This window comes from Cibotium barometz, chromosome 47 (assembly GCF_041138505.1).
Source record: "Cibotium barometz isolate CiBa-2024 chromosome 47, ASM4113850v1, whole genome shotgun sequence".
NCBI lineage: Eukaryota > Viridiplantae > Streptophyta > Polypodiopsida > Cyatheales > Cibotiaceae > Cibotium > Cibotium barometz.
Window position 1 is genome coordinate 17,670,378 of NC_141092.1, and position 27,806 is coordinate 17,698,183.

Below are 27,806 nucleotides of genomic sequence, written 5' to 3' on the forward strand. Positions count from 1 at the left end.
TTTTCCCTCAAAAAATGCAACTCATTTCAGGATGAAAGAGCAATACATTGTAGTTAAAAACCATCACTTCTCCACAAGGAATACACTGAATGACTTAATATTTTTCTGCAAGTCTGCTTGCCACAGTTCTCAATTTTGAATACACTATCCCTGCTGGAGAACCCAAAATAAGGCTGCACAGCGCATCTCTAGCAACTCTGATGTTTGCAAAGGACCCGAGTATGTGTATGCGTGTATCTGCTAGAATAATTCGGGTTTTGGTAGAATTTTCAATGGCAAACTTGGTTTTTCCACCTTTACCGGACAGCCTACCAATGGCCCGAGACAAGTGCTCACCTTTCAAGGTCTTCACATCTTTGATCTCAAATGACTCAATATACAGGTCATCCAGCCTCAATAAAGCTACGGCATCAGCCACATCGAAACCAAGCATAAAAGCATGCACAAAATCTGCACATTTCTGGAGGGCGCCCACATCGGGTGTGTCTCGTCTGGTCTTCAGTTCTACTTTCCGAGACTGCACAGAAAAAATGTGAGTTCAGATCCAAATGCAATTCTAACTGTACTCACTTAAGAGAAAACAAATATGTGATTTGTCAGGAAGCCCCAAAAGATTCTTGTAAGTACCAAGCATAAGCTACTCACTTGGTTTCACACACGACTCCAGCAAAAAGCAACAGAGTTTACCAAACTTTTTCTATTCTATTAATTGATTCCAACCAAATGTGAGTTCAGAACCAAATGCAATTCTAACTCTACTCACTTAAGAGAAAACAAATATGTGATTTGTCAGGAAGCCCCAAAAGATTCTTGTTAAGTACCAAGCATAAGGTACTCACTTGGTTTCACACACGACTCCAGCAAACAGCAACAGAGTTTACCAATTCTATTCTATTAATCGATTCCTACATGCCAACCAAAACTAACGTAGCAGCGATTAGCTCCCATATTTGTCAAATAAGGGTTGCCAATTCCCTACGGCACTTGCCTGGCTGGCAGTCTATACAATTCCATTCATAGAGAGCTTAATTACGAGCAAAGGCTTCGCTATCAGCAATAGTATCAGAGAAAATTCCCGACACAACAGATCACCACCTTTTGTGAAACCTCTCCACAAAGTCATTGTGTAATACCGCAAGTATCGGACCATATCTATGGAAAGCCAAATACCCAAGGTACAATGATATTCACCACTTGATCCACCCTTGCAAAATCAACTCCATATTCTAGAACACTGCTGAAGTCTCTGGGAGAAGTACTTCCTTGACAGTAGGCACAATTACTTACTGGACTGTAGGCATGGGTCAGAGTGATCATCACTCTCGAAGGTTTCACAATGGCTTCTAAGCTGGGGTCTTTTGTGCTCAAAACACTTCGCAAAATCACACTCAATATCCTGTGGGCTAGGGTGAAACTATACCAGCTAGGTCGTCAACAATACCCATGTCACACTTAATATGTAAAAGCCACATTGCACATAACACAACCGAATATTACATCATTGCACAAGATAATCTGCAAAAGAGACAAGCACTGCACAATACACCATCACTGGGGCCGCGAATAGGTTGACCCACCCCTCAATATTGAAGTATATTATTGGAGCATTTAAATATGTACAAAGTTCCAAGGGCTTGCCAACCAGATAATCCAATGCAATGCAAGTATGAAGACAAGTTACCCAAACAGAAGTGTATCAAGGGTGTTTGTTGATACCGGTCAAATGAGTGTAAATAGCTTGGCCCCACAAGACTCATACACCTAGAGCGAAGTAAACACAAAACTGTCATTCCGATACAGCACAAATAGGCACTCTCGTACTAGAGCTTGGCTCTCACCCTCACAAAGACTCTGGTTCAAGCCTCCTTGGTACGAAACAGGTATTGGTACGCAGTGTCAATAGTAGCTTTTCAAACATGTACACTTGGTGCCGGTTCACATCACGTACATCTGGTATTGTAGATGTAGGATGGTATTCAATATGTACTTGCAAGTACAATAGGGTTTTCACCTTGTACTTGTAGGTATAGTTAGGGTTCAAACTTGTACTTGCAAGTGCAGTTAGGATTTCAACATGTACACACCAATACAATTAGGGTTTCAGCATGCCCTTGCAAGTACAATTAGGGTTTCAACTTTTACTTGCAAGAACAATTAGGATTTTAGCTGGTACAAAAGGTACAATACAATAGGCAGCCACAATAGGTACAACTACAACAGATATATATACCTAGATGAATCTAGCAACTATCAGAATATGCAGCGGAAATGATAACCAAACTTGGGTTGACAAGAGCAAGTAGAATGCAGAAAATAGACAGCACAAGAAACACAGAGAGATAGGTGTGTAAACTCTTCTCTATACAGAAGATCCCGCAAATAACTGAATGAGAAAGTGGTGGGGGGCATGGTGACGGGGAGAAACCCTGAATTAGGGTTTAGAGTTCATTCATGGGAGACATACACAGAGAAGCAAGGGAGAGAGAGAGAGAGAGAGTTGTGGGGATAAGTCAACTAATGAAAAGCATGAGTGTGTGACTCCCCTATCACACATGTATATTGCACTAGTACACATAGTGCACTTAGTACATTAAAAGTACTAAGTGTACTATGTACTATAACTTATGGGCTTGTACACACTATAAGGGTGGGCATAACGCCTTTACCCCAACAACCTCCCACTTAAAGGCAAAGTGCCCTTAAGTAAAGGAAAAGAAAAAATCAGCATGTACATGATAATATACAAGGCCATATCAAGGCTGAAAATGGCCTCATCCAATGCCCATCAAGTGTCTGCAATGAGCAAACCGCTCCGGAGGCAAACTCTTCGTCAACAGATCAGCCGGGTTGTCATCCGTATGAATTTTAACAAGCTGAATTTGCTTGTTCTCTATCACCTCTCTGATGAAGTGATACTTCACATCCACATGCTTCGTCTTTGCATGAAAAACAGGGTTCTTTGCCAACTGAATGGCACTCTGACTGTCACAATGCAACAATGGAATATCCCCTGTATAGCCCAAATCAACCACTAACCGAGATAGCCATAATGCCTCCTTGCAAGCCTCTGTGGCTGCAATATACTCGGCCTCTGTAGTAGATAAGGCAGTGCACTTCTGCATCCTGGATATCCATGACACAGCACCTCCTGTGAATGTAAATACATAACCGGTAGTAGACTTTCGGTTATCTGGATGACCGGCATAATCCGAGTCCGTATAACCATGCACTAATGCATCCTGTTTGCCAAAGCAAATGCACAAATCCTGTGTGCCCTTCAGGTATCTCATGACACCTTTCACTGCTTCCCAATGCTTCTTGCCAGGGTTGGCCATGTATCTAGAAACCACTCCCACTGCAAATGCAATGTCTGGCCTAGTAGCAACCATGGCATACATGAGACTGCCACAAGCTGAAGCATACGGAATCTTGGCCATATCAGCCCTGTCACTATCCGACTGTGGGCTGTCCATAGCACTGAGTTTCACATATGGAGGCAAAGGAGTACTAGCTTTCTTCCCCCCGTCCATATTGAACCTCTGCAAGACCTTGCCAATGTAGTCCTTCTGAGACAAATACAACACATGCTGATTTCTGTCCCGAAGTATCCGCATACCCAAGATGTGATTTGCATCACCCAAATCCTTCATATCAAAGGTTTCATGCAGCCTCTTCTTCAAAGCATCCATCTCTTTACGAGATTTCCCGGCAATCAACATATCATCAACATACAAAATGAGAATCAAGAGACTGCAATCCAAAGCTTTCTTGGTGTACAAGCAGTGATCTATGTCACTTCTCCTGAATTTCTGAGATTTCATGAATGTATCAAATTTATGATACCATTCTCTTGGTGCCTGTTTGAGCCCATAAAGACTCTTTTTCAGCTTGCATACAAGCTTCTCCTTTCCACTTACTGCATAACCCTCTGGCTGCTGCATATATATCTCCTCATGGAGATCACCGTGAAGAAAAGCAGTCTTCACATCCATCTGAATCAAGTCCAGATCATCATGCGCAACCAAAGCCAACACAGCTCTAAGTGTGGTCATTTTGACCACTGGAGAGAAGATCTCATCAAAGTCCACACCATATTCCTGCTTGAAGCCCTTAGCCACTAACCTGGCTTTGTATCTTGGCTTAGCATCTGATGCAACTTTGAGCCTGTATACCCACTTGCATGGCAAAACCTTCTTGCCTGCAGGCAAAGGCACCAACTTCCATGTTCCATTTTTATGCAGAGAATCCATCTCTGACTTCATGGCAGACGGGGAGAAACCCTGAATTAGGGTTTCTCCCCGTCACATGGGGCCTATTTATATGCCCCATGCAAGCAGTCAGCCTGCTCTAGAGGCTCTCCACGACTGCATAAGGCAGTCGGCCAGCAGTAAAATGCCTCCACGACTGAATAAAGTAGTCGGCCAGCACATGAAACTCCACGACTGCTGTTTGGGCAGTCGACGAGACACACGACTGCTGAATGGGCAGTCGGCCAGCCACCACAGACTTCTGCCAACATCTGGCATCCCTCCACACCACGGAAAAATGGGGAAAAATAGGGAAAAAAATACGGGGAGTGAGGAAAAATGATAAAACACCCCACAACAAAGGCCCTGGTGTATAAAAGTAAACAGGAGATGACTTCTAACACCCCCTCTCAGCTCCTGGCTGTGAAACCAACCCAAGGGAGCTGGAGTGCCGCCTGAGCGTAGCCTGAGGTAGAGACTTCGTGAAGAGGTCCGCCGCATTGTCCTCCGTCGAACAATAAAGTAGCAAGATGTCACCAGCCAAGATCTTCTCACGTACAGAGTGATACTATATCTCTATGTGCTTGGTCCGGGCATGGAAGACCGGGTTCCGAGCAATAGCTATACAACTCTGGTTATCGCACTGGATGACGGATCCTTCTGTGGAAACCCAATCTCGCCTAGCAGCCTCCGCAGCCACACAACCTCACAAGCAGCACCACAAGCAGCCCGGTACTCTGCCTCTGTCGAAGAAAGGGCAATAGTTGGCTGCCTCTTGCTCCTCCAAGAAACTGCTCCTGAGCCGAGGGTAAAACTGTATCCTGAAGTAGATCTCCTCGTGTCTGGATCTCCTCCCCAATCTGAGTCACTCCAACCTTGGAGCCTAACTCCATCCCCTCCTGTGTAAAAGAGTCCTAGATCCTTTGTACTCTGCAGATACCGCAAGATCCGCAATCCTGCGTCCCAATGAGACTTCAATGGCGTCTGCATAAAAGAGCTCAACAGCCCCACCAAGAAGCTCAAGTCCAATCTGGTGTTCAGCAACCAGATCAATGAACCAACCAACTTCCGGCACTGCCAGGCATCAACTGGCTCACAAGGATCAGTAACGGTTAACTTTGTGTTCGGGTCCATCGGCGAAGTAATAGGCTTGCAGTTCTCCATCCCAAAGGCCTCAAGCAACTCATGAACATACCGCTGCTGAGAGACGAAAAACCCCCTCTGGGTCTGCCAGATCTCCAATCCCAAAAAGAAGTGGAGTAAGCCTAAGTCGGTCATCTCAAACTCCTTGGACAAGGCAGCCTTTGTCACTCTGATGTGCTCCACATGACCGCCAGTGAGAATGAGATCATCCACATAAAGGATGATAAGCGTGACCATGCCGCGTTCCCGAAAGAGATACAGGTTTGGATCTGCAACCGATCTCTGAAATCCAGTCCGAATAAAAAAGGAATCAATCTTCTGATTCCAAGCCCTGGGAGCCTGCTTAACACCATACAAGGCCTTACGTAACCTGTAAACCATCCCTTCAGATCCTGGAACAATAAAGCTTGGAGACTGCTCAACATACACTAGGTCACCATTAAGGAACGCAGATTTTACGTCCATTTGATACACGGGCCACCTCTGAGAAGAAGCAAGGGCAAGAACGGTCCGAATCGTGGACATCCGTGCTGTCGGTGCAAAGGTATCCTCGTAGTCGATGCCTGGCCGCTGAGCATAACCTTTAGCCACAAGACTGGCTTTGTGTTTGTCCACCGACCCATCAGACGCATATTTGGTCTTAAAGACCCATTTGACACCAATGACTGACCGCTTCGACGGCCTCGGTACCAACTCCCAAGTGTTGTTCTTATGGCATCAAGTTCCACCTGCATGGCTTTCCTCCAAGTATCCTGTGAAAGGGCTTCCTTTACGGAAGTGGGCTCCTTGTCCCGCATAATACGAGACATCAAAGCACAGTTCACCTGAAGAAGCTCCTCTGTATTGCTTTTATCTCGGACTCTGTGTGATCTTCGAGGACTGTCCTCTGTGGTCCACTCGGAGGGTAACTCCGTGACACCTGACTCCCGAAGGGAGTCTAACAACCACCTAGGTACTCGAACAGATCGTAGAGCCTCCTATGGTCACGGGGACTCTACTCTTGCTGCGGGCTCAACCTCCTGTACTGACTGAGGTTGATCAACTGGAATGATGGTCTGGAAATCATCACTAGATCTCTAAGAAGTGGCGGCTCCTCGACATTGGATACTAGAACATGCTCGTCAAAGACCACATCCCGACTGACAACAATCTCGTTCCTGTCTGGATCATACAATCTATATCCCTTGGAAAGAGAATTATACCCCACAAATACAAGCTTGCGGGACTTGGAGTCAAGCTTCCCCCTCTCCTTCTTCGGAATATGTACATATGCGTCACTCCCAAAGACACGGAAGTGTGAGACATCAGGTTTCCTGCCAAAGTATGCCTCAAATGGAGTCATATGGGGTACTGAAGTCATCGGAGATCGGTTGAGGGTATGGACAGCCGTTGCCACAGCCTCTCCCCAAAGTGGACGAGGAAGATCACGATGCTCCAGCATGGTCCTCGCCATCTCCACCACACTCCTGTTCTTGCGTTCGACAACTCCATTCTCCGAAGGCGATCTTGTATTGGCCAGTTCCCTTTTGATGCCATGATCTGCACAAAATCTGAGAAATACAATCGAGGAGAATTCACCTCCTTTATCAGCCCTGAGAGTCTTGACCTGGAATCCAGAATCTTTCTCCACCATCACGTGCCAATCCTTGAACCGTGCAAAAGCTTGGTCCTTCTCGGAAAGAAAGTAGACCCACGTGAATCTGATACAATCATCAACAAGCAGCATAAAGTAGAGAGATCCTCCCAAAGATGGTGTCTGCTGAGGTCCACACAAGTCAGTGTGAATCAACTCCAATGGTTTCGAAGCCCGCCTGGAAGCCTGCTTCAGAAAGGATTCCCTGTGCTGCTTACCACGTATGCAAGAACTGCAACGCCCTTGCCTACTACCAACATCTAGCAAGCCAACCATGTCATGGCCCTGTGAAAATGGAACAGTACAAGTGTGGGCATGGTGGTCGCAGAGGCAGAATATTGAATGATTCACATGGGGGGTGCCCGGACAGAGTTATAGATGTGTGGACATCCTTAGGTGTGAAGGGGGGAACTAGAACATTAAACTTTAATGTTTATTAAAGTTGCCCCTAGGCCTTAGTGGCCCCTAGGGGCTTTTAAAGTTTGGGGCCCTAGGATTTTTATGGGGAGGAGGCCACTCCACTTTTGGAGTGAGTGCTTCTCTCTCCCCCCCCCCCCCTCTCTCTAGCTTTTGGGAAAAGGAGTCGTGGAGGATTGATGTGCTGGTGTACAAGCGTGGAACAGCTGAGAAGGAGGAGGCGGCTGCTGAAGACTGTTTTGCTGCTGTTTTCTCTGTGCAAACCAACCGTACAGCCTTGTACGGACAAGCTGCAGGTCTTCTCTTCTGTTGCTGGCTGCGCATAGGAGGAGTTGCAAGAATCTCTGCTGCGCACAGGTTCTGGACAGGCTGTACCAGCAGGTACAACATCAGGTACAGCACTGTACGACTGTCGTACAGTGTACGGACAGTCAGGTACAGCAAGTACTGCTGCTGGCGGCGCAGAACAGGTTCTGGACAGATTGACTACGCAAGTTCAAGCGAATCCAAGTGCTGGCTGCAGGCGACGTTTGCAAGTACAACTCCTGGCACGTATCCCGAGGTAGTACACACGGGTACGGGGCTGTTTTTCAGATCTGTACATTCAAAGACAGCATAGAAGTGACCACAAGGAGGAGGGTACAGACAAGCACGTGCATGCGTGTGAAGCAGGGTTGTGGAAACAAGTGCCTGCAAGTACAGATTGGTACCGTTGCTTCCTCCAATGCTGTTTCACGAGCTGATTTTGGTAAGCTCTTCATCTGTTCATCTATCTCTCTTTCTACTGCTTGATGTCTGTTTGCAGATATGAGCTATCTGGCCCCTTGTGAGAGGAGGGGTATGGCAGATTGACAAGGGTTGAGACAGAGTTGTCAGAATATGCAGCGGAAATGATATCCAAACTTGGGTAGACAAGAGCAAGTAGACTGCAGAAAATAATCAGCACAAGAAACACTGAGAGATGTGTGTAAACTCTTCTATATACACAAGATCCCGAAGAAAACTGAATGAGAAAGTGGAGGAGGATGGGGGGGAATATATACAAGCCCATGAGGGCAGTCGGCCAGCCCTGGAAGAGGCCCACGACTGATGAAATGTCCACGACTGCTGAAAAACAGCAGTCGGCCAGCATCTGGTCCCCACGTCTGCTCAGATCAGGTCGGCCAGCACACAAATAGCCCACGACTGCTCCAGATGCAGTCGGCCAGCCTCAGTGTGGTCCTGGCATCACCTGGCAGCCCTCCAGCCACTAGGAAAAAAATAGGAAAAATAGGGAAAAAATACGGGGAGTGTGGAAAAATGATATACGGGCGGGCACACCCACAACAGAGGCCCTGGTGTATACAAATAGACAGGAGATGACTTCTAACACCCCCTCTCAGCTCCTGGCTGTGTAACCAACCCCAGGGAGCTGGAGTGCCGCCTGAGCGTAGCCTGAGGTAGAGACTTCGTGAAGAGGTCCGCCGCATTGTCCTCCGTCGAACAATAAAGTAGCAAGATGTCACCAGCCAAGATCTTCTCACGAACAAAGTGATACTGTATCTCTATATGCTTGGTCCGGGCATGGAAAACCGGGTTCCGAGCAATAGCTATACAACTCTGGTTATCACACTGGATGACTGTGGGCTCCCTCTGTGGAAACCCCATCTCGCCTAGCAGCCTCCGCAGCCATACAACCTCACAAGCAGCACCACAAGCAGCTCGATACTCTGCCTCTGTCGAAGAAAGGGCAATAGTCGGCTGCTTCTTGCTGCTCCAAGAAACCGCTCCTGAGCCGAGGGTAAAAGTGTATCCTGAAGTAGATCTCCTCGTGTCTGGATCTCCTCCCCAATCTGAGTCACTCCAACCTTGGAGCTTGACTCCATTCCCTCCTGTGTAAAAGAGTCCCAGATCCTTCGTACTCTGCAGATACCGCAAGATCCGCAATCCTGCGTCCCAATGAGTCTTCAATGGCGTCTGCATAAAAGAGCTCAACAGCCCCACGGAGAAGCTCAAGTCCAATCTGGTGTTCAGCAACCAGATCAATGAACCAACCAGCTTCCGGTACTGCGAGGCATCAACTGGCTCACAAGGATCTGTAACGGTTAACTTTGTGTTCGGGTCCATCGGCGAAGTAATAGGCTTGCAGTTCTCCATCCCAAAGGCCTCAAGCAACTCATGAACATACCGCTGCTGAGAGACGAAAAACCCCCTCTGGGTCTGCCAGATCTCCAATCCCAAGAAGAAGTGGAGTAAGCCTAAGTCGGTCATCTCAAACTCCTTTGACAAGGCAGCCTTCGTCACTCCAATGTGCTCCACATGACCGCCGGTGAGAATGAGATCATCCACATAAAGGATGATGAGTGTGACCAAGCCGCGTTCCCGAAAGAGATACAGGTTTGGATCTGCAACCGATCTCTGGAATCCAGTCCGAATAAAGAAGGAATCAATCTTCTGATTCCAAGCCCGCGGAGCCTGCTTAAGACCATACAAGGCCTTACGTAACCTGTAAACCATCCCTTCCGATCCTGGAACAATGAAGCCTGGAGGCTGCTCAACGTACACCTCCTCCTGCAGGTCACCATTAAGGAACGCCGATTTTACATCCATCTGGTAAACGGGCCACCTCTGAGAAGAAGCAAGGGCAAGAACGGTCCGAATCGTGGTCATCCGCGCTGTCGGTGCAAAGGTATCCTCGTAGTCGATGCCTGGCCGCTGAGCATAACCCTTAGCCACGAGCCTGGCTTTGTGTTTGTCCACCGACCCATCAGCCGCGTACTTGGTCTTAAAGACCCATTTGACACCAATGACTGACCGCTTCGACGGCCTCGGTACCAACTCCCAAGTGTTGTTCTTCTCGATGGCGTCAAGTTCCACCTGCATGGCTTCCCTCCAAGTATCCTGTGAAAGGGCTTCCTTTACGGAAGTGGGCTCTTTATCCCGCATGATACGAGACATAAGAGCATAGTTCACCTGAAGAAGCTCCGCCGTGTTGCTTTTATCTCGAACTCGATGTGATCTTCGAGGGCCGTCCTCTGTGGTCCACTCGGAGGGTAGCTCCGTGACACCTGACTCCCGAAGGGTGTCCATCAACCACCTAGGTACTCGAACAGATCGTGGAGCCTCCTGTGGTCGCAGGGGCTCAACTCCAGCTTCGGGCTCAACCTCCTGTGATGACTGAGGTGGATCAACTGGAGTGATAGACTGGGAATCATCATCAGACTCTGGATCTCCAAGAAGTGGCGGCTCCTCGACAGTGGATGCTGGAACATGCTCGTCAAAGACCACATCCCGGCTGACAACAATCTCGTTCCTGTCTGGATCATACAACCTGTATCCCTTGGAAAGAGAGTTATACCCCACAAATACCAGCTTGCGGGACTTGGAGTCAAGCTTCCCCCTCTGCTTCTTCGGAATATGTACATACGCGTCACTCCCAAAGACACGGAAGTGCGAGACATCGGGTTTCCTGCCAAAATATGCCTCAAATGGAGTCATATGGGGTACAGAAGTCGTCGGAGAGCGGTTAATGGTATGGACAGCTGTCGCCACAGCCTCACCCCACAGTGGACGAGGAAGATCTCGATGCTCCAGCATGGTCCTCGCCATCTCCACCACAGTCCTGTTCTTACGTTCAACAACTCCATTCTCCGAAGGCGATCCGGTATTGGCCAATTCCCTCTTGATGCCATGATCTGCACAAAACCGAAAGAATACAGTCGAGGAGAATTCCCCTCCTTTGTCAGCCCTGAGAGTCTTGACCTGAAATCCAGACTCTTTCTCCACCATCACGTGCCAATCCTTGAACCGAGCAAAAGCCTGGTCCTTCTGTGAAAGAAAGTAGACCCACGTGAATCTGGTACAATCATCAACAAGCAGCATGAAGTAGAGAGATCCTCCCAAGGATGGTATCTGCTGTGGTCCACACAAATCAGTGTGAATCAACTCCAAAGGTTTCGAAGCCCGCCTGGAAGCCTGCTTCGGAAAGGATTCCCTGTGCTGCTTACCACGTATGCAAGAACTGCAGCGTCCTTGCCTACTACCAACATCTGGCAAGCCAACCACCATCTGGTCCCGGAAGGCGCGCCGCAAAGCATCCACATTTAAGTGGCCAAAACGAAAGTGCCACAAGTCTCCGACCTGAGAGCCTGTCAGTGAGGAGAGTGCAGAGAGTTTGTAGATACCGTTCTCCACACCGCCTTCCCAAACAACTTTGCCTGTCTCACGGTCCCTTAGAGCAACTGAATGCTCCTCAAATTCCACCCGAAAGCCAGTCTTGCATACCTCATGCACTGACAAAAGATGAAAGCCCAAAGCAGGGACATAAAGAACACGGGAAGCATGCTTGCCCCCCTTGCCGTCGGGAATGATCTCCATCCGGCCCTCACTATGAATCGGAATAGTGGAGTTATCACCAATAAAGATACGACCTGACTGCCGCTTCAGATCCAGGAAGAAGTCACGGGATGGAGTCATGTGCCTGGAAGCACCACTGTCGAGAATCCATTCCCGAGTATCCTTTGCGGTGAAGCCAACTGCCTCCTCGCTCGAAGACGATGAATCATCGGAGTCCACCATCTCCAAGTGCACAAATGCCGGAGTCTTCGCAGCTGAGGCTGAGGACTCAGCACTCTTCCCTGTCCGCTTAGGGCACTTCCTCCAGTAGTGGCCTTTCTCGCCACAATCATTGCAAGATCTTTCGGCCTTCAGCTTCTCTCGTTCTGGATCAGGCTTCTTCTCGGAAGACTTATCTGATGAAGCCTTCCCTTTGCCCTTGTTGGTATTACGGCCTTTCGACCGTTGGCCAGTTAAGGCCTCCGAACCTCCGCCGTGAGGAGGGTTCGTAAAACGTTCCTCCTGGTCCAGGACCATTGGCACAAGCTCCTCCCAAGTAATGGTGCTGAGCCTGCCACTAGTGATCAACGAGGAATAGAAAGCGGAATACTGACCAGGCAAGTGAGAAAGTAACGTGATGGCCATATCTTCGGACGATATCTCTTTCCCAGCTTGAAGGACTTCCTGCTGAAGGGCCTGCAGCTTGTTAATGTGTTCCCGCATCGTCGAAGACTTTGCAGGGTTCATAACCCGCATCTGCACTTCCAAGGATATCCGCTTCATGGGTGACACCCTGTTATACAAAGAAGCCAAGTGCTCCCATATGCCTCTCGCCAGCGTCATGTGCTTCACATGGTTGATCACCTGTGGTGTGCAATTGAGGAATATAAATGACCGGACCCTGGCGTTGACACGGTCCCACATTTGTGCCTGTGCCTCTCGGTCCTTCCTCGCTGATAAAACCTCCCCTTCCTCAGCTTCCGGCCTTGGCACCCCTTTGATAATAAAATCAGCAAGATCATATGACTCCAGAACTGACTCCATCATGACCTTCCAGATGCCATAATTGGACCCGTCCAATTGCCGATCCACTGGGAACGTGGGAAGAGTCGGAATCTTCACGTGCTTCTCTGCCATCTCGAGTAAATCCGCCATCTCGGAGAGTAACCTGAAAGGGTGGGTGGGTGGGAAAAATCTGAAAATCAGAAAATATGCAAGTGGCTGTCCAGCCCCTCTGCCCGCCTTCCTCTTGCACCTTCACTTCCCGTTCAGCCCAAAACAGTCCACCGATCAGCAACCTGTTACTCCCCCTCTTGCTCAGAAAAACGCCCAAGATCTGCTAGAGCCTATGGCTCTGATACCATGTCAGAATATGCAGCGGAAATGATATCCAAACTTGGGTAGACAAGAGCAAGTAGACTGCAGAAAATAATCAGCACAAGAAACACTGAGAGATGTGTGTAAACTCTTATATATACACAAGATCCCGAAGAAAACTGAATGAGAAAGTGGAGGAGGATGGGGGGGAATATATACAAGCCCATGAGGGCAGTCGGCCAGCCCTGGAAGAGGCCCACGACTGATGAAATGTCCACGACTGCTGAAAAACAGCAGTCGGCCAGCATCTGGTCCCCACGTCTGCTCAGATCAGGTCGGCCAGCACACAAATAGCCCACGACTGCTCCAGATGCAGTCGGCCAGCCTCAGTGTGGTCCTGGCATCACCTGGCAGCCCTCCAGCCACTAGGAAAAAAATAGGAAAAATAGGGAAAAAATACGGGGAGTGTGGAAAAATGATATATGGGCGGGCACACCCACAACAGAGGCCCTGGTGTATACAAATAGACAGGAGATGACTTCTAACAAGAGTTTGGACAGCATATGTATGTATGAGCTGAGATGTTGAATCGTGCACTTGAGTTATGCCAGATGTATGCTCATGGCTGCCCTGCTTAGTGGTCTTGGCTGATCAGAGGGAGGCACAGTGTGTTATTGTGAAACACAGATCTGTGTGCATAGATCCTCTGTGCTAAGAGGTATTGTGGGCCGTCAGATTGGACATACAGGTGTAATCTCTTGGCTAATTTTTGTTGTAGTCAGCCATTCATATTTTTGGAATTGAATAAAGAAATACCGCAAGGGGCGCCAAGCTTTGGGACCAACAGGTGTCGCTTTGTTTTCAGATTTGGGCACTCTAGCTCTAATCTGTTTTGTTTTCACATCTAGACTACAAGTGGACGGGTGACTGCTAGTCTACCTCGCACTGGTTTCTATCCGAGGCCGATTTCAAGGTTCCGTTGCCGAGACCAATCATCAACTTTCTGAAGGGGGTGAGCTCGTGGTTGCTTTGAAGAAAGCCATCGCTGAAAATTCAGCAAACATGTCTGATACAGAGGATGAGTACTTCTATCATGAAGAAGAAGAGCAAGAGACTTCTCCTGAGAGAGATGTATCTGAGGACTTCTATGATATATGTGTACTAGTCACATGAGATTTTGTGGATATGTATGGTTCACAGTGGTATACAACTTGGACTATTACTATGCCATTGGTTTGCAGTGAATGTTGATACATGTGTATGGCTCAGAGAGATTGGGACGCTGATCTTGCCATATTGTATATTTCACTTTGGATATTTTGATGCATCACCAGAATGCAATCGAGGACGCTTGCCATTTTTCAAGAGGGGGGTATGTCATGGCCCTGTGAAAATAGAACAGTACAAGTGTGGGCATGGTGGTTGCAGAGTCAGAATATTGAAATAGATGTGTGGACATCCTTAGGTGTGAAAGGGGGAACTAGAACATTAAACTTTAATGTTTATTAAAGTTGCCCCTAGGCCTTAGTGGCCCCTAGGGACTTTTAAAGTTTGGGGCCCTAGGATTTTTATGGGGAGGAGGCCACTCCACTTTTGGAGTGAGTGCTTCTCTCTCCCCCCCCTCTCTCTAGCTTTTGGGAAAAGGAGTCGTGGAGGATTGATGCGCTGGTGTACAAGCGTGGAAAAGCTTAGGAGGAGGCGGCGGCTGCTGAAGACTGTTTTGCTGCTGTTTTCTCTGCGCAAACCAGCCGTACAGCCTTGTACGGACAGGCTGCAGGTCTTCTCTTCTGTTGGCCGGCTGCGCATAGGAGTTGTTGCAGGAATCTCTGCTGCACACAGGTTCTGGATAGGCTGTACCAGCAGGTACAACAACAGGTACAGCACTGTACGACTGTCGTATAGTGTACGTACAGTCAGGTACAGCAAGTACTGCTGCTGGCGACGCAGGACAGGTTCTGGTGGACAGATTGACTGCGCAGGTTCAGGCGAATCCACGTGCTGGCTGTAGGCGGCATTTGCAAGTACAACTCCTGGCACGTATCCGGAGGTAGTACAGACGGGTACGGGGCTGTTTTTCAGATCTGTACATTCAAAGACAGCATAGAAGTGAACACAAGGAGGAGTGTACAGACAAGCACGTGCATGTGTGTGAAGCAGGGTTGTGGAAACAAGTGCCTGCAAGTACAGATTGGTACCGTTGCTTCCTCCAGTGCTGTTTCACGAGCTGATTTTGGTAAGCTCTTCATCTGTTCATCTATCTCTCTTTCTACTGCTTGATGTCTGTTGCAGATATGAGCTATCTGGCCCCTTGTGAGAGGAGGGGTATGGTAGATTGACAAGGGTTGAGACAGAGTTTGGACAGCATATGTATGTATGAGCTGAGATGTTGAATCGTGCACTTGAGTTATGCCAGATGTATGCTCATGGCTGCCCTGCTAATTGGTCTTGGCTGATCAGAGGGAGGCACAGTGTGTTATTGTGAAACACAGATCTGTGTGCATAGATCCTCTGTGCTAAGAGGTATTGTGGGCCGTCAGATTGGACATACAGGTGTAATCTCTTGGCTGATTTTTGTTGTAGTCAGCCATTCATATTTTTGGAATTGAATAAAGAAATACCGCAAGGGGCGCCAAGCTTTGGGGCCAACAGGTGTCGCTTTGTTTTCAGACTTGGGCACTCTAGCTCTAATCTGTTTTGTTTTCACATCTAGACTACAAGTGGACGGGTGACTGCTAGTCTACCGCACTCTGGTTTCTATCAGAGGCCGGTTTCAAACCACCACTTGGTCTCGGAAAGCTCACCTCAATGCATCCACATTTAAGTGGCCAAAACGAAAGTGCCACAAATCTCCGACCTGAGAACCAATCAACGAGGAGAGTGCAGAGAGCTTGTAGATACCATTCTCCACACCGCCTTCCCAAACAACCTAGCCAGTCTCACGATCCCGTAGAGCAACTGAATGCTCCTCAAATTCCACCCGAAAGCCAGTCTTGCATACTTCATGCACTGACAGAAGATGAAAACCCAGAGCAGCGACATAAAGAATATTAAGAGACTAAGGTTATGTAGAAGAGGATGAGAAGGGTGTGTGTGAAGGGACTTAAGGTCCACTAGCTCATCTATCTAAAGGTGGAGCTATGAGGCATTTTGTATAGAGCAAGGCCTAGTTGTATTCATAAACAACTAAATAAGCAAGATATTGTTCTTGTATTTTGTGAGTTCTTTTCCTCCACATACTTGATCTAGCATGAGCACCACGTTTTCTCAACATGGTATCAGAGCCAGTCTTGCATACTTCATGCACTGACAGAAGATGAAAACCCAGAGCAGGGACATAAAGAATATTAAGAGACTGAGGTTATGTAGAAGGGAATGAGAAGGGTGTGAGTGTGAAGGGACTTAAGGTCCACTAGCTCATCTATTTAAAGGTGGAGCTATGAGGCATTTTGTATTGAGCAAGGCCTAGTTGTATTCATAAACAACTAAATAAGCAAGATATTGTTCTTGTATTTTATGAGTTCTTTTCCTCCACAAACTTGATCTAGCATGAGCACCAAGTTTTCTCAACATGATATCTAGAGCCTAGGTTGATTAGGCCCCTTGTGGTGCAGATTAGGTCATTTTTTGCTTCATTTTCCCTTATCTTCTACTTGTGGAGCTCAACTCCTTGGCAGTGAAGGAGCTCTACCAGCTTGTAGAGGCCTCATCTTGAGGAGATCTCAACATGGGAGTTGAAGAGCAAGTCCGGGCATTCATGAACGTACGGCCAATTTGAAGAATGAGCTACTCGTCGCGGCAGCATTCTCTTTGTTGCAGCCCGACACGTTTTTCTGGCTGCAGTCGGGGTCGTACAGCCATACTCCATCTGTAGGCCATGATTACCTATGGAACTTGAGGGCTTTTGAAGCCCACTCCGTCCCCTATTCACACCTCAAGTTTGAGCTCCAATGATGCACTGACGCGCGCGCTACAGACAGAAAACCAGTCACCTTCTTCTTCTCCATGCAAGCTTTCCATTAAAGCTTCATAATTGATTTTTTCTTGCTCTGATCACCTTCTTCCTTGCTCTAATCACCCAAGTGATGTTGTGAATGATTGTTGCTGATTCTTCTCTTGAGTTTGAAGTGGTGGCCAACCACATGAGGTATCCGTAAGCCTCATCCTCATCAAGCTCCATCATCAACATCACCTTCAAGCTTTCAAAGCTTTTCAAAATGTGCTTATGAGCACTAATAGTGTTGTTTAACACTAATAAAGCTGTTAATCCAACAAAAGGAAGTTATTATAAAGTGTTCTTAAACACTAAGAGTGTTATTAAACACTAATGGTGAATCTAATCACCAAAATAAGTGTCATTAGACACTAAAAATGTGCTCTTAAGCACTAATTGTGTTTTTAAAACACTAATGGTGATCTTAATCACCAAACAAAGTGTTGCTTAACACTAATGTGATCTTAACCATCAAAGGAGGAGGTCTTTAACACTAAGAAGGCTCTTCTTTATCAACATTGGAGGCCGGGCACACACCATAACTGCCACATTACAAGTCTTCATCGTCAACCCGTTTCTTCCAAGGAGAAATGGTGCAACCATGAACCATAATGGTGCTGAGCCTGCCACTCGTAATCAACGAGGAATAGAAAGCAGAATACTGAGCAGGCAAGTGGGACAACAAAATGATGGCCATGTCTTCAAATGATATCTCTTTCCCAGCTTGTAGGACTTCTTGCTGAAGGGCCTGCAGCTTGTTAATATGTTCCCGCATCGTTGAGGACTTTGCAGAGTTCATAACCCGCATCTGCACTTCCAAGGAGATCCGTTTCATGGGTGATACCCTGTTATAAAGAGAAGCCAAGTGCTCCCATATGCCTCTCGCCAGCATCATGTGCTTTACATGATTGATCACTTGTGGTGTGCAGTTGAGGGAAATAAATGACCGGACCCTGGCATTGACACGATCCCACATGTGTGCCTGTGCCTCTCGGTCCTTCCTCATCGATAGTTAACTCCCCTTCCTCTGCTTCCGGCCGTGGAACCCCGATGATGATGAAATCAGCAAGGTCATATGACTCCAGCACAGACTCCATCACGACCTTCCAGATGCCGTAATTGGACCCGTCCAACTGACGGTCCACTAGGAACGTGGGGAGAGTCGGAATCTTCACGTGCTTCTCAGCCATCTCGAGTAAATCTGCCATCGCGGGGAGTAAACTGAAAGAGAGGGTGGGTGGGAAAAAAAATCTCTAAAACCTGCAAGTGACTGTCCAGCACCTTAGCCCGCCTTTCTCTTGCACCTTCTCTTCCCAAACAGTCCAAAACAGTCCACCAATCAGCAACCTAACGATCCCCCTCTTGCTCCGAAAACTCCCAAGATCTATCATGAGCCTAGGGCTCTGATACCATGTCAGAATATGCAGCGGAAATGATAACCAAACTTGGGTTGACAAGAGCAAGTAGAATGCAGAAAATAGACAGCACAAGAAACACAGAGAGATAGGTGTGTAAACTCTTCTCTATACACAAGATCCTGCAAATAACTGAATGAGAAAGTGGTGGAGGGCATGGGGCCTATTTATATGCCCCATGCAAGCAGTCGGCCTGCTCTAGAGGCTCTCCACGACTGCATAAGGCAGTCGGCCAGCAGTAAAATGCCTCCACGACTGAGTAAAGCAGTCGGCCAGCACAGGAAACTCCACGACTGCTGTTTGGGCAGTCGGCCAGCCACACGACTACTGAATGGGCAGTCAGCCAGCCACCAGAGACTTCTGCCAACATCTGGCATCCCTCCACACCACGGAAAAATGAGAAAAATAGAGAAAAAAAATACGGGGAGTGAGGGAAAATGATAAAACACCTCATAAGGGCGGGCACACCCACAACAAAGGCCCTGGTGTATAAAAGTAGACAGGAGATGACTTCTAACAGCAACATGCCCAAATTCACCTTATAAAAAGTGCAATTAATAACCTCATGCTAGTCATCCACAAGACAATAAATCATCAACTCCATCATGCATAGTATGGACTAGATACTATGACATCCCCACCGTCATCAGTGCCCCCCCACCCCCCCCCACACACACACACACACACACATACACATAAACGCATACATTCATACAAAGGTCTGTGTACTGAGTTTATGTCAAAGCTCCGAAGATACAAGGCAGACTCAGCCATAACGAAGCCTAGCACTAAGGATCATAACAAATAGAAAGAATTATTACAACAAAAACGTAGTTGATACAGCATATGCACAACTAAAGATAGAAAGAATTTACACAATATCAACTGGCTACAACTCGGACGAAAACTTCACAATGTGAAATTTGCATGTCCACTAATACAGCATAAAGATATACCTAGATGAATCTAGGAACATGCCCAAATTCACCTTATAAGAAAGTGCAATTTATAACCTCATGTTAGTCATCCACAAGCCAATAAACCATGAACTCCATCATGCATAGTATGAACTACACACCACGACATCCCCACTAACGTCATCAATGCCCAATAGTGAATGTAGAATTTGGTATATAATATATATATATATATATATGCTCGCACACACAAACACCCCACACACGCACACACACACATGAGAGCATACATTCATACAAAGGTTTGTGTATTGAGTTTCTGTCAGAGCTCTGGAGATACAAGGTAAGTATAGTACGGTCTAGAGAAGTGAACACGAACCCGTCATTCCAAGACCACGCACAAACAGGCGTTCTCGTACTAGAGCCTAGATCACACTCTCGCGAAGACTATATGTAGCTCAAGCCTTCCTAGTACAAGTACACAAACAAGTACCAATACGCGTGTCAACAGTAGGTACTCAAACAGATACACAACATGTACATCTGGTATTGTTGATGTCACATGGTATTCAGCTTGTACTTGCAAGTACAATTAGGGTTTCAATATGTACTTGCAAGTGCAATTAGGATTTCATCTTGTACTTGCAAGTACAATTAGGATTCTAGCATGTGCTTGCAAGTATAATTAGGGTTTCAACAAGTACACTAGGTACAAAAGATAGATACAACAAGTATAATTAGGGTTTCAACAGGTAACGTGGGTGCCCAAAATGGGTGCCCACCCTACCAAGGACACCAAGAAATATTTGGGGAGGGTGCCCACTCATTAATGAGTGTGAACCTGCAACCTTATAAAAACAAAGGTTAAAAAGAATACTATAAAATAAACAAGTGCAATACACTTACCACCTGTTCACACGCAACAAAACTCGTCAGAAGACAGAGCAAACTTCACGACTCACTGGCAGGCGTCCCCGCTCAGTAAGTGGCACGTCAAACAAGCAAACACAAGAATACAAGACATGCGAAAACAGATCCAAACATGCAAAACATGAATGCATGTGCAAACAGTATCATGGACATATCTCCCGTTCATGGAACAAGTACTAAACATTTCTGTCGAGCACAATGATGGCACGACAAAAAACATAAATCCCGGTCTTCCTATGGAGTGACAGTCCCATAGGTAAGACACAAATCTAGGCACGAGCCTCCCTATGGAGTGACAATCCCATAGGCAAGACACGGCACAAATACTGGCTCTTCCATGGCGTGACAATCCCATGGATAGAACACAATCCAGGTCATACACGGGTGGCACCAATCTGGCTCCCGTCCATACGACACCATCCTGCTAACACACGGCTGCCACCAGTCTGGCTCCCGTCCATGTTATGCAAAAATACTGGGCCCTTCACATGAGACACCGGCTTGGCCTCAAGTGAACGAGACATAAATCTAGAGATGGACCAAATGGTTGACCAATTGGTGAAATGAGCCATACAAAAGAACACCATGACGTGTCCATACATACCTTGGAGAATAGCTCCCGCCGCCCTATTGGAAGGCTCTCCATCCGCAACAAAGCCCACTACATGCTCGAGGCCAACGATCTCCATGGTGGTAGCCCACTCCGCCGCAAGCACATCCGCGCTCTTCCCAGTGCCGGATGCATCATGAGATGAGATGAAGTACATCTCTCTGCGGGGATATGCAACCACGCCGTGAATACTCCTCTTGCGGGTGTTACTCCATCCATCCACAATGAGGGAGACTCCGTTCCTCTCCCATTGCCGCTTTGTGTTGCGGCCGCTTGCTCTACAATGCGCTTCTCCTTCTCGAGCAATGTAGTGCGCAAGCTCTCGAATGAGGGGGGCGTATAGGTTGAGCCATACTCCCCAATCTTCTTAACGATGACCTTGAAGTATTCCAACCTATTCAATAAAGTAATTTACTAATGAGAAGGGGACTAGGATGATGAAAACATGAATGATAAATTGGCAATGATCGATTGCACTTACCTAGCCGCTTGAAAGGCAATGTGGTCGTGGAAGAAGAAGCGGGCCACCGCCATATCCACCTCCTCCTCCAACTTGGGGTTCCAATTCTCCCTCAGTGTAGATTGTCGTCGTGGGCCACGTACTAGTTGAGAGGCCCGTGGAGATGGAGGGTGTCGACGTCGTGGATGGAGTAACATTCCGACTTGATGGTGAAGGTGATGGTGTGCATGATCCCGATCCACCACATGACTCCATTGTAGAGGCTTGAGTTCCTCTCCCCATCGTCGCAGGATCCACGGCCACTCGTGGTGTCCTTCTTGTCGCTTCAACCGCCTCGTAGACGCTAAGCTTGTCAAGAAGTTCCCGTCTCTTCTCGGGCGTGACATTCGTGCAAAACCTCACCTCATGCCCACTCTCATGCAAGAGGTGGGCTCGCACTTTGTCGGCACCACCCGTTCGCCGGTACCATAGTTGCCAGGCGTTTCAGAAACGGCAGGTATGAAACGGGTTTCATACGTTTTGAAACGTTTCATAAAAGGTAAGAAACGGGTACAAAAAGGTTTCATACAAAATAGAAAAAACATGAATATTTTTTACTTGAAATATACAAAAGAAATAACTGTTGACATAACTTATAAGAGACCACATTGAATTCATTTCAATAAAAACAAAATACATGTAAGATATGATGATATCACAAATCACGCGGGTGATCACTGATGACTAAACAGAAATCAAAAGGATCACCACGTGGGTGATGAGTCATGACTCAAAATCCAAGATCAAAATAAATAACATGTCCAAAGTTCAAACTAAATAACATGTCCAAATAAAATGATACTGGCAGCTGCTAGCTACTATCTGCATCCTCATGCTCATCCTCATCTGCATCTTTTGCCTTTGCAGCCTCACTCTCAAGGTCACTGCCGGTAGCCGAGTCCTCAAATGCCTCATCCTCTAGAGGTGCAGGTGCACCACTAGTACTAGCCTCTCGAGAAGATCGTGTAGTGCGAGCCAGAGCCATGATCTGCTCATAGAGCATAGAATAGATGTCTCTCTCCTCTTGAGGAGTGTCGGGAATCTCCTTGCACTTCATGATATCAATCTTATCTGGATTCACTTGGCGAGGCTCAATGGGATGACCCTTTTGTTCTAGCAATCGGAGATTGCAATGACAAAAGACAAGCCTCTCCAATTGTGCTGAGGAGAGTCTATTTCTCTTTTTCGTGTGAAAAAGAGCCCATGTACTCCAGTTTCTCTCACAAGGCCCTGAACTGCAATCCTGGGAGAGAACTCTCAATGCAATCCGTCTCTACATTGTACAAAAAAGAATGTTAAGTTAGAGTCAAAAAGAGAGTAGCATTTGAATGTAGATTTTGAAAGAGTAGGACTCAGGAGACAAAGATACAAGATTCAAGAATCAAGAAACCTTACCAAGTTGGGTGTCCCAATACCGTATTTCTCCCACCAAGACACTGGCTCCAATTGTGTCTCCCTAAGCAATGCAGTAGCTCGCCCAAACATATGGCTACCGTTGCGGTAAATGAGAAGCTCATCCTCGAGCTTTCTCATAAGCTGTATATCACCTCCCACTCCCACCAACTTGGTAATGTACTCAACCCATCCTGACTCTAGCTCCTCATTGAGGTATTGCTCCTCATTCCTCCAAAGGGGATGCAAAATATGCATGATGTATGAAAGGAAACGTTTTTTAAGGTTTTTAAAATATGCATGATGTATGAAACGCGTTTCATACAGGACGAAACGTTTCGAAACGTTTCGTACGTTTCAAACCTATATGAAACGCGTTTCTATGCAACTGTGGCCGGTACGGACAAAGCTTGCATACCCATGGCCGAGAACCGCCTCCATGAGCGGATGGGGTGTAGTTAACCTCCTCCCACCATGTCCATCCCGTTGTCCTTCTACGGGAAGCCCCGCAAGTGAGGAGGATGCCATGGTTGAAAGATGGCTTGACTCTTGAGCCTTGAGGAATGAGAGTAAGAGAGAGAGAGAGACCTAGAGCCTAGAGACTTGGAAGTTGAAAGACTCAAGACTCAAGAGGCTTGAGGGAGAGGGGGGGAGAGAGAGAGAGAGAGAGAGTCTAGATAGTAGGGCGGCGGCCCGCGGGCCTTGTGTGAGAGGCTTGGAACTTGGAAGTTGGAAGCTAGAACTAAGAAGAAGCTTGAAAGCTTGAAAGTTGTGTGTGCTTGTAGCCTTGTAGAGGCTTGTTCTTATATAGATAGGCAAGAGAGAGAGGCAAGCCTCAACGGCAAGAGAGAGAGAGAGGGCCAAGCCTCAAAGGCTCAAGGGCCAAGGCCCAAGCCATAAACGGCCAAGCGGCAACTGCAACGGCTGGAAACGACGACTGCAACGGCTAGAAACGGCGACTGCAACGCTTCGAAGAAAGATCGGTAACTTCAAAACTTAGAATTCAGCACTCTTTTTGCGACGGAAATCAACGCACAACACTTGAAAGGAGAAGTGCAGAAAATAGAGAGAGAGAGAGAGAGAGAGAGAGAGAGAGAGATGAAGAGGACACAGTATTGGGTCCCAATTACCCTCTGGAGGGCCCCCACCACGGATGGTGTATTTGCTTTATTAGAATGATGTAAATTTGAAAACAAATACAAAATTCTTGACCTTTCTTGGCTGGGAAATCCCTGCCCTTGACCTTCAGAAGTCCACCCCTTTGCTTAGCAATCTCCTTGGCTTGTCTAGCCCTTGATTGGCTTGAGCTCTTGGTGAATACTGAGATGAATGATGGGATTGTGTACCTTTCCTATTTATACTACCCTACAGCAACAGTCGACCAGTATAAAAGCAAGCGGCCAGCAGACAAGTTCCCACGACTGAGTAAAATCAGCATTAAATGCTCAAAAAAATCCTAATAAATGCTACGTTTTTCCCCTAGCAAGTTGGAGGCAGGCGCTTGCTTCTAGAAGGCTGGGCATAGCCTTTCCCCACAATCCATGGGCTGGGCAGCCTGTAGGGGCTGCCCCATACTTGCCCTACAGCCCTATGAAGGCTGTAACCTCCTGAAAATAGCCTTGTTCTTGCCTTAGGACTGTCCTATAGCCCTTCCATGGCTGGTGGGCCCAGCTTGGGCCTTACTGGCCCACATGGGGATGGTTTCACACCATTCCCATGCCTATACTAAGCTCCGGGGTAGCCCTATGGGCTGGTCCCTTGTCCTAACCACTATCTACTCAGTGATCTAGCATCCGGTACCATACCAGATACACAGAACCACTGACATCATTCTAGAGGGAGACTCACAGCGCAGACTGGCACTGTTTCATGTGCAGGACAGTGCACACCTGACCTTGGACTCATGTGTAGGACAACGCACACCTGACCTCGGACGACTGAGATGGATCCCTGGCTGACTCGTCCCGGACTGGGCTCACATAGGACCAGTTCACCATCCCAGGTCCTGCACCTTCTATACAGAAATGTCTACGTGGCATCCAAGTGCGGGATGCACGTGACAGCTGAGTACGAGGCCAAATCCATGATAAAATCCCAACATTATGCACAACTTCCAGCCCATGACAAAACTCATCTCTAGCCAATTCCATAGGCAAAGCGCGGCGGCATACATGCCTATCACTTTCCCAATGGGGAGCATGCATCACAGTTGAGGGCTACCTCTCAAGGATCCATACCCAATTCCTTCGCCATAGAATCCATAGTGTGTGCCACCATAGACTCAGCCTTTGTGACCTCCATAACCTTGTGAAGCTGTGGGTTATCAAAGAGCATCTTGAGCTCTTCTTCCATGGCACACAATTACCTTTTGACATGCTCAATCTCTACTTTCAATACATTTGGATCATCCTCTTGCATCTTCTGTTGACCTCAAGAAGGCTGTCCCACATGTATTTTCTCCTCTATATAACCTGCATGCATATGCTCATTGGCCAAAGCGTCAGAAGCATGAGTACCACTTGCTTGGCCAACCCTTGATGACTTTAAATGTGGTTATCCACAGTGTTTGACGGCTGTCCACACGGAGCCCAATGCCCAATCGACCGTTTCTCCACTAAGAAGATGGAAACAACCATGCTCTGATACCACTGAAACTACAACGGCTAGGTGTGGACGTCCTTGGTCACCGTCTCATGAACAATACACACATGAGCACCTATTGGGCTGCTTAACCGGCCCAATCTCTCAAAAAAATGGTTTTCCAAGAACAACCCAAAACACAACCAAATCATGTGTAATGTAAAAACAAATCAACCAAGTGGGTAGGTGCATTGCATCTTGTAACTGCATGAGTTTCAACTAGCTCAAGTTTGTTAGAGCCCCTTATGAGACACACCATGGTTAACAAGCCTTAAAGTTCAGAAAAACCCACTTTCTTATTTCTCAAACTCTCATTTTATCACGCCTTAAATATTAGGATTGTCTCCAAGTAGGTGAGAATTACAACTTAAGGCCGACACAAAATAGCTCATTGCCTTCCTAGAAAAAAAAAATAGCACATTGCCAAAAAAAAAATCCAAGAAAAAGATCCTTCTATTAGTTATTGAAAAAACAACCACAAAGGGCTAAAAAATAGCACATTGACAATTAAGCAAGGAATCACACCAGAACAACCCTGTATGGGTAAGAGGGGGCTTTGCATAGTACGCCCAAGCTTAATCCCCTTCATCTCTTCTACACTTGCCCACATACATGACTGCACATTGTCAAACATTAGGGGGACTCTACAAGTTGGTACACCAAAGCCCTTCCCCATTATAAGGGGCTAAAGAGGTCTTGGCAGATGTTAGATAACCTATTTCATCTACTAACAAATGAATACAAAATGAGGGAAGAATAAGGAGTGATTTGAGGGTGGGTAGAGGGCACCCCCACATTTGCTACGGAGATTCTCCTACGTGACTCCCAATTTTCTACTTTTTCGCATTAAAGTAAGCCAATAACAATTCCATCTTTTTGTAATGGTGCAGCTGCTATGATATTAAGTAATGTAACTTATGACCCTTATGAAGACAAGGGTCAACAGGGATGGGCTCTCACACATTGCAACACAAGTTACACGTCTAAAGGAGCCCAAAATGCAAGGAAAAAGCATTTGCCGTGCACTTCAAAAACATTCGTTGGACAAGGTGCAAAGCTTAAATTTTTCATTCGTGCAAAAGGATTGTCCAACGTCTACCTCTTGACATTATGTGCAAAACGCCCACCAACAGCAAACATCCACGTGGAAATTTTGTCTATAGCAAGGTCATGCAAGACACCTCACAAGACACTAACAAAAGTTCGAACAATGTGGAACCATTAAGTTTTAAAACTCACGAGCTCCACCATCTAAACTTTTTTTTTTGACAACTAGGTCCAGCAAACCCTTGGTCATTGCTCAGCTATAAACATTCAGATTAAATCAAGAGTGTTTGATACTTTTTTACAACACCCATGGGCAAAAAACAGCAGAAATGGACGTGTTTGCTTTTTCCAGCTTCTTGCCCATGGGCTTGTCTGAGAGAGCCTAAAGTAAGACAGAGAACTTGGAGCAAGGTTCAAGTTAAGATAAAGATAAGTCACAACAAAAGTACACTAGTCACTCAAATGCAATGTGCTTTGATAGGGATGTCACTGCTTACAATGTGGAGGCTGCATGGCTACACTCACATACAACTGTGGAAGGTCAGGGAACACTAAACACTGGATGTGATTCTGTGATAAGCTAGGGAACAGAAAAGGCTGGCCAGCCGTGTTAAGTAATGCGTGAATGAATTCTTAAGTTTCCTAAATTTCTTTCTCTGCTCATGTGGCTCATATTTTGGCTATACCATGAAATCTCTCCCTCTCTCTCTCTCTCTCTCTCTCTCTCTCTCTCTCTCTCTCACACACACACACACACACATGTCAGCAAAGAAGGACTCAATTGGAGATTACTCCATGGAGGGGTGCTTGTCCATGAAAGCGTGCCGGCTGACGAGGTAAGCCTCCGTATTGAGGGGTTGCATACTGGTATCGATCTTCATCTCTCTCTCTCTCTCTCTCTCTCTCACACACACACACGCACGCACGCACAAGTCAGCAAGGCGGACTCACTTTGAGATTCATGCGGATATCGATCTTCATCTGTTCAAAGATGGGGGTGTAGATCTCCATCCAGTGCTGCTTCAGCGGGGTGTAGCGGTGCGCGGGGACCAGGACTTTACGGAACTGGGACCGCCCGCCGCTGATCTCGTGGGCCGTCAAGGGCTGGAACTTGGGCTTCGATGGTCCTTCTCCGGTCTCCATTGGCTCCGAACCGCCATCTTCTTCTCGCTGAGTCGCCATAGCAAGGAGCAGCCTGCGTCACACCAACACTCTAAAGAATTTCTACATAGCCTAGGTTTAGGTTATATAGTACCTGTCAAAGAGGCAGTTCACACTCGTCCGGACTCACCAG

General features: G+C 47.0%; 2 protein-coding genes across 2 annotated transcripts; both read right to left on the bottom strand.

The window, feature by feature from the left end:
- LOC147611437 (RNA-binding KH domain-containing protein) lies at nt 1-27,740 on the bottom strand. Its single transcript, XM_086784538.1, has 2 exons — nt 27,464-27,740; nt 1-517 (listed from the first exon to the last, which is right to left on the bottom strand). The coding sequence occupies exons 1-2, from the start codon at nt 27,692-27,694 to the stop codon at nt 95-97; spliced, it is 654 nt and encodes a 217-aa protein (XP_086640664.1). The 5' UTR covers nt 27,695-27,740; the 3' UTR covers nt 1-94.
- Nucleotides 21,862-23,168, bottom strand: LOC147611438 (uncharacterized). Its single transcript, XM_086784536.1, has 2 exons — nt 22,829-23,168; nt 21,862-22,706 (listed from the first exon to the last, which is right to left on the bottom strand). Exons 1-2 carry the CDS (start codon nt 23,081-23,083, stop codon nt 22,245-22,247), a joined length of 717 nt encoding a protein of 238 aa, XP_086640662.1. The 5' UTR covers nt 23,084-23,168; the 3' UTR covers nt 21,862-22,244.
- Nucleotides 27,741-27,806: the final 66 nt, after the last annotated feature.

Bases quoted from the DNA above. Each gene is read 5' to 3' on its own strand.
- LOC147611438 (XM_086784536.1), bottom strand. From the start codon at position 23,083: ATGCATATTTTGCATCCCCTTTGGAGGAATGAGGAGCAATACCTCAAT. The intron at 22,707-22,828 runs GTAAGGTTTCTT...TGTACAATGTAG, and splicing joins GTATTGGGACACCCAACTTG to AGACGGATTGCATTGAGAGT.
- LOC147611437 (XM_086784538.1), bottom strand. From the start codon at position 27,694: ATGGCGACTCAGCGAGAAGAAGATGGCGGTTCGGAGCCAATGGAGACC. The intron at 518-27,463 runs GTGAGTCCGCCT...TTTTCTGTGCAG, and splicing joins ATATCCGCATGAATCTCAAA to TCTCGGAAAGTAGAACTGAA.